This window comes from Glycine max, chromosome 9 (genome assembly GCF_000004515.6).
Source record: "Glycine max cultivar Williams 82 chromosome 9, Glycine_max_v4.0, whole genome shotgun sequence".
Classification (NCBI taxonomy): Eukaryota; Viridiplantae; Streptophyta; class Magnoliopsida; order Fabales; family Fabaceae; genus Glycine; species Glycine max.
The window spans coordinates 8,056,133-8,074,879 of NC_038245.2; the positions used below are offsets into that span (position 1 = coordinate 8,056,133).

The 18,747-nt window shown below is 32.9% G+C and overlaps 2 protein-coding genes and 1 pseudogene across 2 annotated transcripts; all 3 read left to right on the forward strand.

Moving 5' to 3' along the window:
• The first annotated feature begins 1,976 nt into the window (after positions 1–1,976).
• LOC100791761 (ABC transporter G family member 21-like) lies at positions 1,977–6,412 on the forward strand (annotated as a pseudogene).
• Positions 6,413–6,610: 198 nt separating this feature from the next.
• LOC121172691 (ABC transporter G family member 21) lies at positions 6,611–7,799 on the forward strand. Its single transcript, XM_041005422.1, has one exon. The coding sequence runs from the start codon at positions 7,059–7,061 to the stop codon at positions 7,623–7,625; it is 567 nt and encodes a 188-aa protein (XP_040861356.1). The 5' UTR covers positions 6,611–7,058; the 3' UTR covers positions 7,626–7,799.
• A 3,341-nt stretch (positions 7,800–11,140) lies between these two features.
• Positions 11,141–12,297, forward strand: LOC100792284 (probable F-actin-capping protein subunit beta). The gene is made up of 3 exons (XM_041005423.1): positions 11,141–11,482; positions 11,572–11,645; positions 11,816–12,297. The coding sequence occupies exons 1-3, from the start codon at positions 11,431–11,433 to the stop codon at positions 12,053–12,055; spliced, it is 366 nt and encodes a 121-aa protein (XP_040861357.1). The 5' UTR covers positions 11,141–11,430; the 3' UTR covers positions 12,056–12,297.
• Positions 12,298–18,747: the final 6,450 nt, after the last annotated feature.

The window sequence follows — 18,747 nt, forward strand, 5'->3', positions numbered from 1 at the left end:
TCTAATTATCTAATATAATTTTTGAATATTTACTTGGTCTTTTTAATTCAATAAATAAGTTATTATTAAAATTAACAAGTATGTTATATATTACATAATATCTATAAACATAAATGGAAAAATATTTTGTTATTAATATAATTATAAAAAAATATTTTTTTAATAAAATTATGATTATTTACATTTAAAATAACTTAAGAAAATAGTTTTAACTAATAAAAATTTGTTTTAGTGAAAATTTTATAAAATTATTTTTTAAGGAATTTTATAAAATTCTTATTACACTTAATGTTGGGTAAAGACATTTGAAATATTATATAAAGAAAATAAAAACAATTGATTGAATGAAAAATTATAAAATATTAATTTCATTAAAAAAAATAAAAAAGTGAGAAGATATATGTGTTGTGAACCGACAAAAAAAGTATTTATTTAACAAAAGAAGATACATAAAAAGATTATTTTGCTCTTAAATAATAAGAGAAGTTGAGAACTCAAATTTATCAAATAAAAAAAAAATTGAATGCTATACTTACACGAAGGACAATAAGTGAAAAAAAATAAATTCCAAAAGTCTAACCTAGCAGCATCTGATAACTCATGGATGCATAAAAAGATTACTAACTTTTACTATTAACCAACACTTTTCCATGATTTAACTATTACAATAATGGTTTCCATGAAATAATTTATTTATTCTCGCATCATTGAAGTACTAGCTAGTTGATATGATGAAATCCGACTTGGGTCCCTTATGCTTTGATTTTACTTTCACTGTCAAATTTAAAATATCTCCAATCACTTCTTTTAATTTACAGCAAAAAAGACAGGAATCTAACTAAACACTTCCCTACACGTTGCTAATGCTAAATGCCAAATGCGACAGTCATGTGTATTTTAATTTTTATAAAGAAAATGATGTCTCGCACTAAGTAACTGATATGATTATATATATTTTGCCTTCACTGACCCATACACGTAGATAGGGTCAAATAATATCATATATCAAACTTGGTAAAAAAAAACTATTTTTAAAAATTCTTTATTGTAAGTAGATTTTATCAATCCAACTATTAAATTTTAAGTTCTTACAAAATAAATAAAATTTATAAAATTTTACACAATTAAATAGTTATTGATATTTTTGTTGGTTTACTTTATTTTAATGCATGTCATATTATTTAAAACAGAGTATAGTTTTCAAATATTATAAGTGTAATTTTTTTACTATTAATTTATTAGAAATTATCTAAGCTATGAATTCTTCAATGATTATTACAAAATTTAATAATTTTATCACAGATGATAATATATAATTAAATAATAATGTTTTTTACACTACTGATAACACATTAATTAAAATATAAAAAATATAAGTAAATAGTTATTATTTAATTATATATCTATAAATTTCTAAATGATATAAAATTATATTAATGTGTTAGTATCTCATGATTTAATAATTAAATTAATATATATTTATTTATGATTAAAAGTATTAAAAATAATATTTTATTAAATTTGATTTCCTGCACTATTTATGCACTATTTATGTTGTGAGACAATCATTCAATTATATTAAAATTCATATAGAAAAATAATATGTATATTTGGCCAAACTAACATAATTATAAGTTAGTTCAAATAACTTATAAATTATTAGAATTTTTTTTATCGAAGTGACTAAAATGTCTTATTAAACACACTTAGTTACTCAATGGAGAAGAAAAATCCTGATTATAATAGTTATCAGGAAAAAAAACATACAAAGTTTAATTAAATTTAGAAAAGTATATTAACTTTACAGCATTAAAAAAAATACTTTGTATATTTTACTATAGATACTAAAACGGATTGAAACCTATAAGTACAAATTAAAATAAGTAATTTTTAGATGTAAAGACTAAAACGTAAAGATTATTAAGATCAATCGAGTAATTAAATATTTATTTTTCCAATAACGAGAGTAACAATCTTCAGAGAAAAAGAAAAAAATAAATAAAAAAAGAGTAACACACAAGCACATTAGTAAGTAGTGGTTGCTCTCTCTTTCGGTCTTTCCTATTACTATATATTGTTATTCGTTCGCTCCTTTGTGTGTTTCTCGTGCCTTCCTCACTTTATAAATCACTCTCACCCCTTCCCTCTCATGTGATTTCCTTTTTCCACTCCTCCACCTCTCTTCATCTCCTTCTTCACACACAAAACACACACACACACACACCAAAATAACCATATTCTTAAAATTTCAAACCACAGCAACAAACCTCCGATGATGCCTCCTCAGCAAGAAACCTCTATTACATCAAACATTCCGGCCATCACCAACGGGCCCGAAAACAGCTCCGCCCACGCCGAACCGCCGGGCTCCGCCACCAACGACATTAAACCCACTTTCACGGTCAATGACATTCACAACCATACTTCTCAGAACCACCAAGCAGCTCCTTCAGCACCCAGATTTTCTATTCTTCAGCAATCCTTGCGCCCCGTTACCCTCAAAGTACTCATCATCAATTTCTCATCACACACAAACATATTTATTTTTTTCTTCACCTTTAATTTCTTCTTTTTTCGTGTACTTTTTTTTTCCCATTGTTTCAATATTTAACACAAATTCTGGAAAAAGATATTTTTTTTATCCCCTTAAACTGCTAAAATAAGAAACTATTTATTTAAAATAAACTAAATCGAAAGGCATAGGAACGACACTTCTATTTGAACAATAAAGTAAATAATATATACTCTATTAATGTAAAGATTTTTTTTTTACCGTCAATTACAAATTCAAATGTATATAATAACTTTTATACTAAATATTTATCTTAAAAATCATATCTATCATAATTTTTAATTTGCAGTGTAAAGTTTTTTTATACTATCAGTAGATATTAAACTCTTAGAATAATTCAATCAATAGGTAATTAATTAATCATTTGTACATGTATTTTAGTTAGTCAGATAATTAAGGCTATTTTAGTTTCTCTAACGTTGTAATATTTTTGCATGCTAGTTTGAGGATGCTTCCTACAGCATAACCTTTGGAAGGGACAATAATGGTTGTGTATCTCCTCAAAAGCCAAAGCACACAAGGACAGTGCTGAATGGTGGGGCCAGGGGAGGTCATGGCAATGTTGGATCCCTCAGGGAGCGGCAAGACCACCTTACTCACCGCCCTCGCCGGCCGTCTTGACGGAAAACTCTCCAGCGCCATCACGTACAACGGCCACCCTTTCTCCAGCTCCATGAAGAGGAACATAGGGTTTGTGTCCCAAGATGACGTGTTATATCCTCACCTCACTGTGCTTGAGAGTCTAACCTATGCTGTCATGTTGAAACTTCCCAAGAGTTTGACTAGAGAAGAGAAAATGGAACAAGTTGAAATGATCATTGTGGACCTAGGGCTGTCCCGGTGCCGGAACAGCCCTGTTGGTGGTGGAGCCGCCTTGTTTCAGGGGATTTCGGGTGGGGAGCGAAAGCGGGTCAGCATCGGGCAAGAGATGTTGGTGAACCCCAGTTTATTGTTGCTGGATGAACCAACATATGGGTTGGATTCCACCATGGCCCAACGCATCATGGCGATGCTCCAAAGCCTCGCCCGAGCTTACCGGACCGTGGTGACTACCATTGACCAGCCCTCAAGCCGGTTGTATTGGATGTTTGATAAGGTGGTGATGTTGTCGGATGGGTACCCGATTTTTACCGGGCAAACGGATCAAGTCATGGATTATCTTGAGTCCGTTGGGTTTGTACCCGTTTTCAATTTCGTGAACCCCACTGATTTTCTGCTTGACCTTGCTAATGGTAAGTGATTTGATCAAATTTTAATAATTTCAAATGCTTGATTTTGTGAAAGTGACATGGGAGGAAGTTTAGGATTTTGTTTTGTGGCTTTGTGCATGTTAATTTTCAATGGCACAATTGACCCATTTGGTAACGGACACCATACATGATATTCAAAAGAGAGTGGTTTACACTTGGTCGTTATTAGGTAAGGGTTCATTTTCATAATTAAAATAACGCGGGTGCAAAAGGGTTGGAGTTTCTTACCCATGAACCTTGTTTTCAAGGTGGCAATTGCTAATGGGTCATTAGAAGCAGTGAATTGATAAGACTATACCATAATCCCCCTTTGGTCCTACTCACAACATGAGTATCTTTTGCAAAAGCGTGGATAGACACACGGGAAAACTTTATGTAGCTAATGTTAAAGGTGGTAAATATGGTCCAATTCCCATGAACTCAAAGTTTGAAATTTTCGTTTTGCATCAATCATTTTTTTTCTACACTAAACATATTTTTTATAATTTTAATATTATCTTTAGGGATAGTCTGTACGGATTATCAATCCATATGAACTCATATGAATTAATTAAACATGTAACTTTCGTGTTATTAGCACGATACTCTAACCAATTGAATTAATAAATTAATTATATTAAAAAATAAATAACACTGTTATATATAACAATAAAATTTTTAATGTATACATATAAGTTTATGTGTATTAATTCTCACAAAATTAATTATATAAATTTATGTGTATTAAACATATATTAAAAATTTTAATGTTATATATAATATTAATTAATTTTTAATATAATTGTCCTGTTAATTTAGTTGATTAGAGTATTGTGTTAATGGCGTAAAGATTACATATTTGAGACCTACATGAATCATTAATTTTATTAATTTTTTCTTCTCAAGACTGGGTATATCGAAAAAATAAAAAAAACACCAGGAAGAAAATCCCTAAAGTTTTATAAGAGATGGGTATGCGTTTGGAATTGATTTCGGCTTTTACTTCCGATTAGCCCGGAAATCTTGCCCCCAAGTTCAGATAGATGGGCTAGTTTTCCAATCATAAGAAAACATCACAAACGACTCATATATAGAAGAGGTTTTTCTTTATTGTTCAAAAAGAATAAAGAAAAAAAAAGAAGATATTTCTTTTTGAGATATACTATTCCTATAATAGTTTTTTACGATACTCTTCACAATATTATTTTTCTTTATCTTTCTATCATATCAAATCATTTTATTTCATGTTTTTCTTTCTTTTTCCCCTTTCAATCATAATTTCTTGTTATTCTGTTTTCAATAATTTTATTTATTTACTTTTAGTGTAAGTGTTTGTTATTTATCTTTATGTTTTATGAAAATGATACATGCATATAAATTTATCTTATAGATCTCATAGAGTGAGACTCATGTTGAATTATTTAAAATTAGAGATTATTCAACTGAGATATTGTTTAATTACTCTTATTTCTTTGAACTTACCATACTTGTTTCCTTATATACATGGCCTGTTCCAACTACTGTTGTTTTTCTTTCAAAAGTAATGCTCCTTTGGCAGAGAAATTTTCTGTCGTTAATATTGTGCATGCATTAAAAACAACCTTTTTTTATCGACAAATATTAATTGTTAATTTTTATTAGGAGGAAGAATTGAACTCTCAGATTTTTTCTTCCTCCTTTCTTTCTTAACCATCTAACCAACCTTACCACCTTTAATTTCATCGTTGATGGTCTTTATGCACTCTGCGAGTGTGAGATTAGCTATGCTACGAAAATTTAACAGTTCAGTTAATTAACATTGAATTGAGACGAACAATTAATCTCAATATCCTAGAATTTAAACAAAATATTTGAATCTAAAAAATTATGATGTTGGAACTTGGAAGTATCTTCAATCATGATTATTCTTAGATTTCAGTTTTGTCATGAACACAGGAAAAAGAAAAAAGTTGGCATGACAGGGATTGAACTTCTAAAGAGACATGCAAATGAACCTTCTAATTCTTTACATTTTGTGGGTTTGTAGGCATAGTTGCTGATGTCAAACAAGAAGAGCAGATAGATCACCATGAGGATCAAGCTTCAATCAAATAGTTCCTAGTTTCATCATATAAGAAGAACTTATACCCTCTTCTCAAACAAGAGATTCAACAGAATCATAGAGAACTAGCATTTTTAACTTCAGGAGCACCTAGAAGTAAGTGAAATTTTCTAGTTCTCTTGGCATTGCTTTATTTTTTCTTATAGCAGTAAAGAGGAGGGTAATATAGCACCATGGCTAAATGAGTAAATGATATTTAAATGCATGTTTGGTAGGTTCTGAGAACCAATGGACCACTAGCTGGTGGGAGCAATTCATGGTTCTTCTTAAGAGGGGTTTAACGGAAAGGAGGCATGAATCTTATTTGGGCTTAAGGATTTTCCAAGTCTTGTCTGTCTCAATTCTCTCAGGACTTCTATGGTGGCATTCTGATCCCTCACATATACACGATCAGGTATCATGAGTCTATGTTTTGTTTTGGTTTTTTGGTACTTTTTGTGAGAATTCAAAAATAAATGGATATTAAATAGGACAGTGGATCAAAATCAGCATTTACTAAATAATTTGCTTGGTTTATATATTCAGTTACACTCAATAGTTCATTTGGTTTAATTATTAAATTTGAACTTATTCTTGTCCGCACTTTACTGTTTTGACTTTATTCATAAAATTGAGACGAGCAATTTTAAATTAGTTCACTTGGTTTATATATTCAGTCACATTCAATAGTTCACTTGGTGTAATTTTAGTCTCTAGACGAGCAATTTAATAGATTTTGGTCCCTGACATTAGTTGTCTTCCAACTCTGATGACTTTAGCCGCTGTAACACTGCTACAAAATTCTTCTAGTAATATAGAAATTTTCTAATGATTGGTACACTGCCAGAAATTTTGTAGCAATCTTAAGAGCAACACTGTTGGCCAAGTCAGTAATAGTCAATAACAGTGTTAACGACAAAGACCAAAACACATTAAATTTGCAAGTTCAGGGACTAAAACTTACAATGTTTACGTATAAGGTCAAAACCGTAAAGTGCGAGGAAATACAGGACCAAATTAATGATTAAGCCAAGAAGTTACTTTCCCTTGTAGTATACTAGTACTCATAACAATGTCTATATCCTTGTAACAGGTAGGCCTGCTATTCTTCTTCTCCATCTTCTGGGGGTTCTACCCTCTCTTCAATGCCGTCTTCGCTTTTCCATTGGAACGACCAATGCTGATGAAAGAAAGATCATCAGGCATGTACCATCTCTCCTCCTACTATGTAGCCAGGATGGTAGGGGACTTACCAATGGAATTTGTGCTTCCCACCATCTTTGTAGCCATCTCTTATTGGATGGGTGGACTCAAGCCATCGTTGGTTACATTTGTGTTAACCCTCTTGATCATGCTTTTCAATGTGCTGGTCTCTCAAGGAATAGGCCTTGCACTTGGTGCCATTCTAATGGATGTGAAACAGGCCACAACCTTAGCTTCAGTGACTATGTTGGTGTTTCTTTTGGCTGGAGGTTACTACATTCGGCATATTCCATTCTTTATAGCTTGGTTGAAGTACATTTCTTTCAGTCACTATTGTTATAAGCTTCTTGTAGGAGTGCAGTACTCAGTAAATGAGGTCTATCAGTGTAGACAGGGATTGCATTGTAGGATAAGAGATTTCCTTGCCATTAAGTGTCTAAGGCTTGATAGTTTGTGGGGAGATGTGGCTGTTTTGGCTGTAATGTTGATTGGATACAGAGTTGTGGCTTATTTAGCTTTGAGGATGGGGCTGCATCATTGACTAGAGACTGCATAGTAGATCAAGGATTCAGGGCCATAATATTGATTTACATCTTTGTTGTTTGGAACATTGGTCTCAGTAGTAGTGTAATTCGATTCTAGCCACAAGGGGTATATCTTAAATCCTTGTGATTAATTGATATTAAATGATGCAATTAAAATTTGTGTAGTTGTAGTGCATATTTTTCATGTAACTTTCATTGTAATTTCGAATGTATCATATTTGAATCCCTGTGATTAATTGCTGTGAAATGAATGAAGCAGTTAAGATTTATGTAGCTACATGTCCATAGTTTTCATGTAAGTTTTACAGTAATTTCAAATACAACACATAGTCCTGATGATTAATTGATTGAAATGGAGCAATTCAAATTTGCATAACTACATAGTCCACATTTTTCATGCAATTTTTACTGTAGTTTTGAATGAAACATATGCAAATGAAAGAAATAAAAGTGAAAAATGCAACGCCCTATGTTGTATTTTCTACTGTTCTGGGCATCTGAAGCCTTAAAATCCAATAGTTCATTCAAACAGAAAACAAGGACTTAGAGATAGGAAAACAAAGAAAGCAGAAAAGTTAGCTCTATAGAAGGTTCCCCCTCAACATCATCCATCCTAATCTCAACCACCAAATCATGACCTTACATAAAAACGTTGTAGAGTAGAAGTTTTATCTTATCAAATATTTGTTTTACATATTAAATTCTTCTATTTCTCCTTCTACATATACAACAACAATTACTTATGCACATTGAACTAAAGGGTGTTATACATTTTGAATTTGTCAAGGATAAAATAAATTTTTTATGTCTCTGACCCTGCTATTGTGACACCCTCTACCCAACACACATATAAATGAGAAAAACATATAAAATGTGAAATCTAATTAAATCAATTTTATTCAATAAAATCGTAAATAAATCCACGTAAATAAAAGGTTCATATTCGCTTTACTGTTGTCAAATAAAACTTATCAGAAACATTTTCAGCTCTAATTAAGGTCGTTCTAATTTACAAAAGAACTCAAGTGAAGCAGCATAATAATAAAGTAAAATAACATGTTCGGAACATCATGCAATTAAAACAGAAACTCATGCTCCAATGTGACATTCTATAGAACATTGTGTCTTGACGTCCTCCAACACGACGTTCTTTAAAGCAATCCACCTAGTCATCTGCTCCCATGAATACAGGGTTCGAGATCATCACAGGATCTAAACACAAATAACACATAGGTAGTGAGTCATCACATTCCTCCACGAATAGAGATAAACAAAAGCATATAGGTATGATATAAATATAACAATAATATAATTATAACAACAATATAGGTATAACAAGGCTCAACTTTGACACAGTTCGCATCATTTCAACACTCAACACGTAAAATCACTTGTTCTAGAATTTAATCACAAATCACATTTCACGCCTTCACGATTAATCACATATTCAAGGCAAGACATCTCAAATACAATACCGCATCTCACACTTACATAATTCATTACACACTATCACATAAAGTCACAATGATCATTACAAATACGTTATGCAACAGATAAACTAAAACTCAATCTTATATACAATGTGGTACCATGTCAGTGAAAAACAACACTAGGATGCCTAGGAATACATAACAAGACACGTCAAATAATGGGTATGTCAGGTCACTCTTACTAAGTGAAATCATAAGGTGACGAATCAGGGGTCACTCTGTTTTGTAAGAATTCTCCTACCATATGGGATCAACATACGCTTGAAGGAGCACTCAAATCGAGTGTATTTACCCCCAAGGCTTAAACTCCAAAGAATTCGTTAGGGCCTCACCTTCTTGATTCAAGTCCAACCCCTAAAGCAACTTTTGCTCACAAACACTATTCATAAATGATACAATACACATGACCTCACACTTGTTTTCAAACACGTTTAACATATTGTGCTACAATTTAACACCTTAGGTTCCTAACTTGGAACCCTACACTTTCCTTTCAACACCTTGTGCATAAGCACTTTTCTCAAGGTAAACACTAGTCGAGTTATTGCATAATTCTCAATTCACAGCACAAGTATTATCACATCAAGTATTAACCAAACAATTATCCACAACCATATTCTATGTCCACAATTTAACATCTCACAACTTCACATTCCATCATTACATGTTCATGTGTATCTGGTGACACCCTCTACCCCGACATATATATTTATATAATATCATACATGAAAATAAAAAATTAATTGAAGAGATTTTATTCAATAAACATAAAAGAGTTCACGTGGGTATAAGGTTCATATTCACGTTAATCATCAAATTAAAAACTTATCAAATAAGGGTATGAAAACATCTCCGGCCTAAAACAAAATCATCATATATATATTTTTTTACAAAAGAAAACAAGTTAAGTAGCGAAATAACATAAAGTAACATGTTCAGAATATTATGCAAATAATATACAAACCCATGCCCTAATGCCACATCCTATTAGAGCGTTGTGTCCCATCGTCCTCTAGTACGAGGTTCTTTAAAGTCATCCACCTAATCATCTGCTCCCACGAACACAAGGTTCGAGATCATCACAGGATCCAAACACAAACAGCACACAGGGAGTGAGTTATCACATTCCTAAACAAGTAGAGATAAATGAAAGCACACACACACACACACACACACACACACACACACACACACACACACACACACACACACATATATATATATATACAAGTATAACAAACTCAACTTAGCACAATTCACATCATTTTACCACTATTTGCGTAACATCACTTGTCCCAAGGATTGAATCACAAAATCACATTCCACACCTTCATATTAATCACGTGTTTAGAACAACATATCTCAACTACAACCCAACATCCCACATTCACACAATTCATTACCCACCATCACATAACAAGTCACAATGATCATTACATAGACGTTATGCACAGATACACTAAGTGTGTGTTTGGATGGAGCAATTAAAGTGAGTAAAGTATTTTAACTGAGATATTAAAATGATTCCTTGTAAAATGATCTGTTTGGATAGGGTATTTTAGAAGTAATTAAAATGTCATCATTTTTTTGAAGCATTTTAATAAGGTAAATTGGGAGAATTTCAAATTCTCACCAAAAATAGAGGAATTAAAATTCCCAGCCACTCTCACGGTCTCTCTCCCTCTCAGCCACATGCTCCCTCTCCATCTCAGCCACTTTCACCATGATAGTTCTCTCTCAGCCGCACGCTCTCTCTCACGATGCTAGCGCACTCTCTCCCTCAGCACACTAGCTCTCTCTGTACCTCTCTCTCCCTCTCAGCCACCCTCACGCACCACACCTAGCTCTCTCTCAAGTAAGTTCCCTTTGCGATTTCGACCCACTCTTGCTGTGTCATGGTGTGTTCATTTTTTTTTTGTTAATTTGTGATTTATTTTTTATTTAGTTGTTTGATTTCATTGGTTTTGTATTGTGGGTACTCATTGTTTGATTTCGTTAATTTGTACTGTGGGCATTTTTGCAAATTTGTTAGGAACAGACCATGCACTCTAGGTGCTTGTGTTTATTCTTCTATAAGAACTTTTTAGATGTCTTATTAAGAAACCTTTCTCCCTGATTAATTATTATTTATTACCTAATTTCCGCTTCTTCTTCTTTCCAAAGAAAATGAATTGAAGATCATGATCATGTTTGTGTTGTTCTTCTTGTTGTCTATCTGAATACAATTATTGAGCTATTTTGTTTTAAAACAATATGCACCATTAATGGATAATATCATAGGTATTATGAAGGTGGCATTTCATCAGTTTACATGTGGGAAGATGATAATGAAGGTTTCGTAGCCTGCTTTTTAATAAAGAAAGGTGGGGTTGTTATTTGAGTAAACTCTAATGCTACTCATCCTTTTGACCTATTTTCTGATGTGATATTTTTTGCAATTCCATGATTAAAGATGGCTCAAAGACAGGGCAGGGTCGACGGGGATATTTAGAGGAAGGTGCATGGGATGCTATACATGTTATAGAGGTAAAGTATCATTCCATTTATAAGACTAAACATGATAAATGCAGATGTATAATAGTGACTTTCAATAGATTGGGAAACTAAAATATCTGTATTTAGTTCTAATTTTTCTGATTCTTTTCTAGCAAGTTTATTTCATTAATTCTTAGTCCTCATTTTTTTTGTTAATTTAGGTGGGACCAGAGGAAGAAGAAAACACCAATCATCAGTTAACCAGTACAGTTATGCTGACTCTGACTACAAATAATGAGTCATCAAGAACTTTCAGTTTATCTGGATCAATTAGACGTCAGGCAAGTTTTGACAAAATTAGTTCTTGTTGGCAATTAGATCATTTAGTTAACGCTTGCATGCTAAGTTTTTTCTGTCTTGAGAAGCCACATAATGAACAATGCACCTTCATTGAACATTGAATTAATTACATGGTTCTTGTTTGATAAAGTCCATATATCTATATGCTTTTTAGCTTGAGGCAACCTTTTTTTTTTAGTTTTTTCTTAATCCAAAATTAGTTTTTCCTTATATTTTAGATGAGTATGAAGCTATCAGTTGCTGATGGTCATCTTTGTAACATGGGAAGGATGATTGAAGAAATGGAGAGTAAGCTGAGGAACTCACTAGATCAGGTACTTCTTGATTATACAGGATTCAACTGCGTGCTTGTCGTATTTGAGATCAGCTTCTTTACTTTTTGTTCTTTGATGGAGAAGGGTTTGGGTATTTATCAAATTTGATATTCAGTTCGTTTGTGTCTATGACATTTCAAACTATAAGGCATGTTAATGCATGTTACAGGTTAAATTTTAAAACATAAAAAATAAGATATTTGATGAAATTCTTGGGGTGGACTATATACAAAGTTTGTAACATATAAATTTGTAAGCTTCGTCTGGTTGAAATGTTCCTTTGTACCCCATTCTTGAATAATTATATTTTCACTTTTGCTTTGTAGTGGGAAATGATAATCAACTTTATAGCTACATTTACATCATTACTTTTTATTTTGGGAAAGACCTTATGCCTTTATTTAAACTATTTGAGATTCTAATTGGCATTAGCTCTAGGACTTGTGTCTTCTCAATCAAAACATGTGTGTTGAGCTTGGGGAATACTCCACAGATTTTGATTACAGGGGTCTAATCAAACCCAAAAAGAAAAAAAAAACTTCTTTTTTTGACTTCTTTTTTTGTTGTGTATATATAGTTAAGAGACATTTCTTGTCATCCAATTTATATTCTAGGCTCTTGCTTGGGACAGACCTAATGTAGAAAAATATGGGCATTAAAATTTAGAGCTTATTTACATCTTTTATCTACATATTTGTTTTAAATCTCAAAATATTATCATATATCATTATCATGCAATTTGGATTGAGAAGAAATGGATCCTAGCATAGTTAACAATGCAATTACTTCAACTGATATTTTCACTATAGTTATTTGCCTTTGATATTTTCACTGTAGTAATTTGTCTTTCATGTTGTGACTATATTATCTTGTTTCTTCTATGTCAGGTTATCGTGAGCAAGGAATAAAGAGGAATTGCATTCTTACAAAGCAAGAAAAAAAAGTTTATTATTCTAAAATTGTTTGATTATGTTGTTTGTTTTGGATCCTCTAATTTGTAAAATAATTCGTGAATTATTGAATATTATAAGTGAAGTGATATAAATGTTGATGATATATGATTTTAGGTGTTGACATGGATTGAAGTATTTTCTTTTGTTAAAATTAATATCATTTGAATTTTGTATGAGATAAATATCATTAAATTATGTAATTATTTAATTTTAAAATGTTTTTAAAAATTATTAAGAGACTAGGTAATTAATTTTTTTAGCAAGAATAAAGAATTACATATCATTCATCTTTTAATTTTGCAGTATTATTTAATTCAAGTTTTTTTTTGTGTTACTACAAGAATATTGTGTAAGATTCAAAATTGTTTAGCATTACAATTATTTTGATTATTTAACTATTAAATATTTAAAAAAATTATTATTATATATTTATAACATTAAATTTATTTTGAATATTTAACTATTTAAAAAATGACTCATGTTTATTTTCATTCAATATTGAAATTTTAATTTTTAAATAAATATTTAAAAATGAAAACTTAAATTTCATTGAAATTGAATTACTTTGTCCAAACAAGGAAATTAAAATACAAGAAATTGAATTGCCTCATCCAAACAAAATATTTACAAATGAAAGGAATTTAAATCAAGGCAATCAAAATGCTGTGTATTTAAATTTCCAAGTAATTTTTGAATCCCCCATCCAAACATAGGGTAAGACTCAATCCTATATGCAATGTGGTACCATGTCAGTGAAAAACCTCGTCGGGCGCCTAGGAGTACATGACAAGACAGACCATACACTGGTAAGTCAAGTTACTTTCACTAGGTAAAATCATAGGGAAACCAGTCAAAGTCATGTTGTTTTGCGAGAATGCTCCAACCATGTGGGATCAATACATGCTTAAAGGAGCACTCAAACCGAGTGTATTTACCCCCAAGGCTTAGACTCTGAAGAGTCCATCAGGGCCTCTCCCTCCTAATTTAGGTCCAACCCAAAAAACATTTTAACACGCAGACTCTATCTATGAACTATACAAAACACATGACTCCTCAGATGTTCTCAAAATAATTTTAACTCTTCGCGCCCCAAAATGATTAAACTTGTCGGGTTCCCACAGTGGATCTCATCACAAAACTCATCGCCCATTAACTTGTCGCCCTTAAAGGGTCTTGCAATCGTGTGACTGTACGACTCATAGCTCATAACTCAATGCACACATCATCTCAATGCATGTGTGATCTCATAATTTAACACATACTCAACTTGTCACTTATGCACAGTTCATCACACTTTCATAATCCTAAAACATCACATTATCATGCCTCATGCATCATATACATATCACAGTAATAACATTAATATGTTATGTTCATATGACTAATTATCTCATTAGAACAAGCCTTTAAAATCATATATGTGCCACTTGAGTTTGAATTATGCAATACACATAACTACTCAACTGTTTTCAAAATCTTTTTAACTTGTCGCGCCTCAAAGTGATTCAACTCGTCAGGTTCCCATAGTGGATCTCATCACAATACTCGTCACGCAAAAGTCATCCCTCTTAAAGGATCTTACAGTTGTGTGATTGTACAGTTCTTAGCTCACAACTCAATGCCATCACTTTACACTTGACAATAACATGTATAATCACATTGAGGAACATATTAATCTCACACCTTCTCACTTCTCACACACACACACACACACACACACACACACACACACACACACACACACACACACACATATCACAATAACAATCTTCCAACATTTAAGGCATATAATCATGTTCAAAAACACGAAAACACCAAGATCACTCAATTTTATCATCCAATTCACATTAAGGCATCAATTGGCCCGTTAAACATAACAATCTCGTAATTATAATCATAAAGACAAAATTACAATACAGTAAACATCCCAAAATAAACCCCAATTTAATCCTCTAAGGATCCTTACACATGTTCATTCTAACCCCAATTGCGATAAACTCATCTCTTACTTCTAAGCGGGCTCACGTGCGTAGTCTGACAGCAATAACAGTGTCTCTAGCGGTGGAGGCAGTTTCAATCTGATTTGACGAGGAAATGGGCACTTGCAGCCGACAACGACGGTGTGGACGACATTGTCCATGAAAAATATGGCATTAGCAAGGAGAAATGGGCCCAGTTTTGTCAGACCTGCAGAGACCCCTTGTGGGAGGTATGTACTTTCTCATTTTAGTTGTTTTCCACAAAAAATTCACTTCTTATAATTCATTCTAGTAAAAATTTTCATTAATGTTCGATTTTTGCAAGATGTGCGGAAAAAGGCGCAGGCCATCTAGAAGCAAAATACCGCCCCCCATGTGTTGTATGGGGGGGGGTTATGAATATTTAGAACAAAAGCTCATGGCTGAGAAGACAAAGAAAAGACTGGAGGAAGCTACCTAGTCCAGAAGCACTGAAGGTGTCATTGACCCTCCATGTGAAGTGGAAGATGGCCTGCACCAAGAAAACTGGGCAGATGACGTCTAAGGCAGCAAAGGAAATCGTTGAGAAGATTGTAAGTCATTTTCAATTAAGAATTGTAATTATCTTTGTTTATTCTATTAATGCCTTGGACAAATATATGTGTTTTTTACAAGATTCTTTGGAGGAGCAGGCGTCACAAGGATCGTTCGCCCCCCATGGACGTCAGGATGTCCTGGCTGCTGCCATTGGGCAACCAGAACACCCTGGCTGTGTCCGTGCTGCCACTTGAAGACCTACAGCAACTGACCCAACAAATCAGGGACCAGTTGGAGGATTCGATCACAAAAAAAGTGACTCAACAGCTGATGGCATCCTTCAGCCAGATGTAGTCCCAGTTCCAGTCACATATGCAATCATAGGGACTTGCACTGCCTCCGGAGCCTGAGGTTGGTCCCTCAGGTGCTCGTGTCATCACAAAGGAGAGTTGTGTTGATCCCTCAGGGAACGATCCAGAGACGAGTGACTCAGACAAATGTGGGATGTACATTGAAGAAAATCCTTCCCGCCTGGTTGCCCCAGGAAGACTTTATGAGGGATCCACAACGGTTCACAACATCCCTTTGTTGCATGGACAAGTGAAGGTTGGTGTTGAGGAGGTTACAGATGCAGAGACTCCCATTCTTGTACCCACTGATGAGGTTACCTTAGTGGGGCAGGCACTTAACACCTTCCTTGCTTGGCCGACACATCTCGTGAAGCATTTATCAGAACATGAATTTTACTCTGATTATATGCTTCTTTTTTTTTGAATTGATTTGTTCACTGTAATCAAAACTTGTTAATTAACTATGTTTGATCAACAGGTAGCTGCAAAACCTCCAGAAAGGCCGGATCCTGAGGTCGATGATCCCCTGTATCTGATGGCATTGACCATCCCACAACTTTTTTTGAAGTCTCTCCAGGTTATGTGGGATGCTACCGTGTTCGGGGTGTTTAATCAAAACTTCTCGTTGTACATAAAGCACGAAGATCTCTCCGAAATTACACACGGTGGCCAATGTCTCAGCATATCTATTATACAGTTGTGGATTCTGTAAGTCAATTTAGATTATTGTTAATTACCTAAGTTATTGTTTAAAATTTATACATAATTAATTTTGTCTTAAGAACAACAGGCATCTAACTGAGACAAGTATGCGAGTGGGGAATTCCGATGTGTATGGATTCCTCATGCCACAGTCCATTTAGAGATCTGGGCAATCACAGTTTGAATCGGAAAGTTACATCAAGAGTTGGATGCAGAGTTCAAAATGTGATGTCTACCTTGGAGCCTACCTGAATGGATAAGTCAAACAAAACAAGCTGAATTTAAATAATGTATAATACTACAATAACCCATATTCGTCTCCACTGCAGCGAACACTGGCAAATGGTCGTCATTTTGCCTAAGGAAAACCTTGTTGTCTGGTTTTGTCCCTTGCATAACAAGCCATACAAACTACCTTAAGGGAATAATTAAGAGGTCAATGTTGTTTTCAATACATTTGCATTAGCATAACTCAACAACATCAATATTTTAATGTTCCTCGTATTCAACAGTGCTTTGAAAGGACTTGATGATACTCCACAACCTAAATCCAAGGCTGGTGCTAGGTTGATTGTTGTTAAGGTACGTGATTTAAATAAAACTTCTACTTATATATACTGGTTATGTGTGAAACTTCTACTTATATATACTGGTTATGTGTGTGTACACTAATTGTAGTTAACGTTTAATTAATATCCAAATTTCATTATGTATTTAGTGTAATAGACAAAAAGGAAGCACTAAGTGCGGCTATTACGTCATGCACTGGATGTCCATGATAATCTTAGGAACTTTCAGGAATAACTGGGAAACGTTAATTGTTTATTTCAAACAAAGTTGATTTTCTTATAATTGGTATTACATTATTAATTTATCTTTTATTTGATCATGCAGTATTTTAACGATGTTAGACCATTGGAAGCAGAGAGATTGAAGGCGCTTCGCATCCAGTGGACAGAGTATTATCTCAAAGTTAGAAATAAAAGTCAGGATGTTAGGGAACTATTTCATATTAGGTTACTTAATTAGTTTACTACCTTGCTTTACATTTTTGCCAATTGCTATGTCATTTGAAAATTGAATATTCTTTATTGATAGTTATTAATAAATCATTTATTCATAGTTATCAATTGATATTTTACTATAGCTTTCTGCTAAAAACTGTAAAAAAAAAATAGAATGCAAATGATATATGTTGTAATGTGTGGTCTGATTTGAATTTGGCAGGTTAAATTTTGAGTTTTTTGTAAAAACAGAAAGTGTATTTAAAAAAAAACCTAAAAACAACATCATTTTTGTAAAAAGCCGATGTTAAATGTTCTTAGGTTAACATCGATTTTTAAACAAAAACTGATGTTAATGTATAATTTAACATCGGTTTTTTACTGAAACTGATGTTAACGTTTCGAACTTAACACCGGTTTTTATAGAAAACCGATGTTAATCTATAAGTTAACATCAATTTTTCTAGAAAATCAATGTCAACTGTCAACATTCATACATTTTTTTTTTGTGTAATTCTTATTATATAACATCTGTTATTTAGATAACCGATGTTGTAAATTTTACGTTAACATCGATTTTAAAAAACCAATGTTAACCATAATACTTTCAACATCGGTACTTTCAACATCAGTTAAAAATCGATGTAGAAAGTCATAAATAACCGATGTAGAAAACATATTTTCTAATAGTGCTTGTTTTAAAGATGAGACAATTATCTACAACTCTTATGTTGATCACAAAAACCAGTTTGACCATTAACTATGTCTAAACCTAAGGTAAACATTGGATCATTGCTTAATCCTGACAGCTTGACCTTTGCTCAGTAATTTGACTCTCTAGGGGACTATACAACTCTGAGTTAGCTAACACCAATGGTACAACTTTCATGAGAACCACAAAATCTAATTCAATCATTTTCTTAGTCATTTTTAGGCTACAAGTTAACTCACGTTGTTAGGAAAATAGTATGAGAC

Bases quoted from the DNA above. Each gene is read 5' to 3' on its own strand.
- LOC121172691 (XM_041005422.1), top strand. From the start codon at position 7,059: ATGCTGATGAAAGAAAGATCATCAGGCATGTACCATCTCTCCTCCTAC.
- LOC100792284 (XM_041005423.1), top strand. From the start codon at position 11,431: ATGTGGGAAGATGATAATGAAGGTTTCGTAGCCTGCTTTTTAATAAAG. The intron at 11,483-11,571 runs GTGGGGTTGTTA...CCATGATTAAAG, and splicing joins CTGCTTTTTAATAAAGAAAG to ATGGCTCAAAGACAGGGCAG. The intron at 11,646-11,815 runs GTAAAGTATCAT...TTGTTAATTTAG, and splicing joins ATGCTATACATGTTATAGAG to GTGGGACCAGAGGAAGAAGA.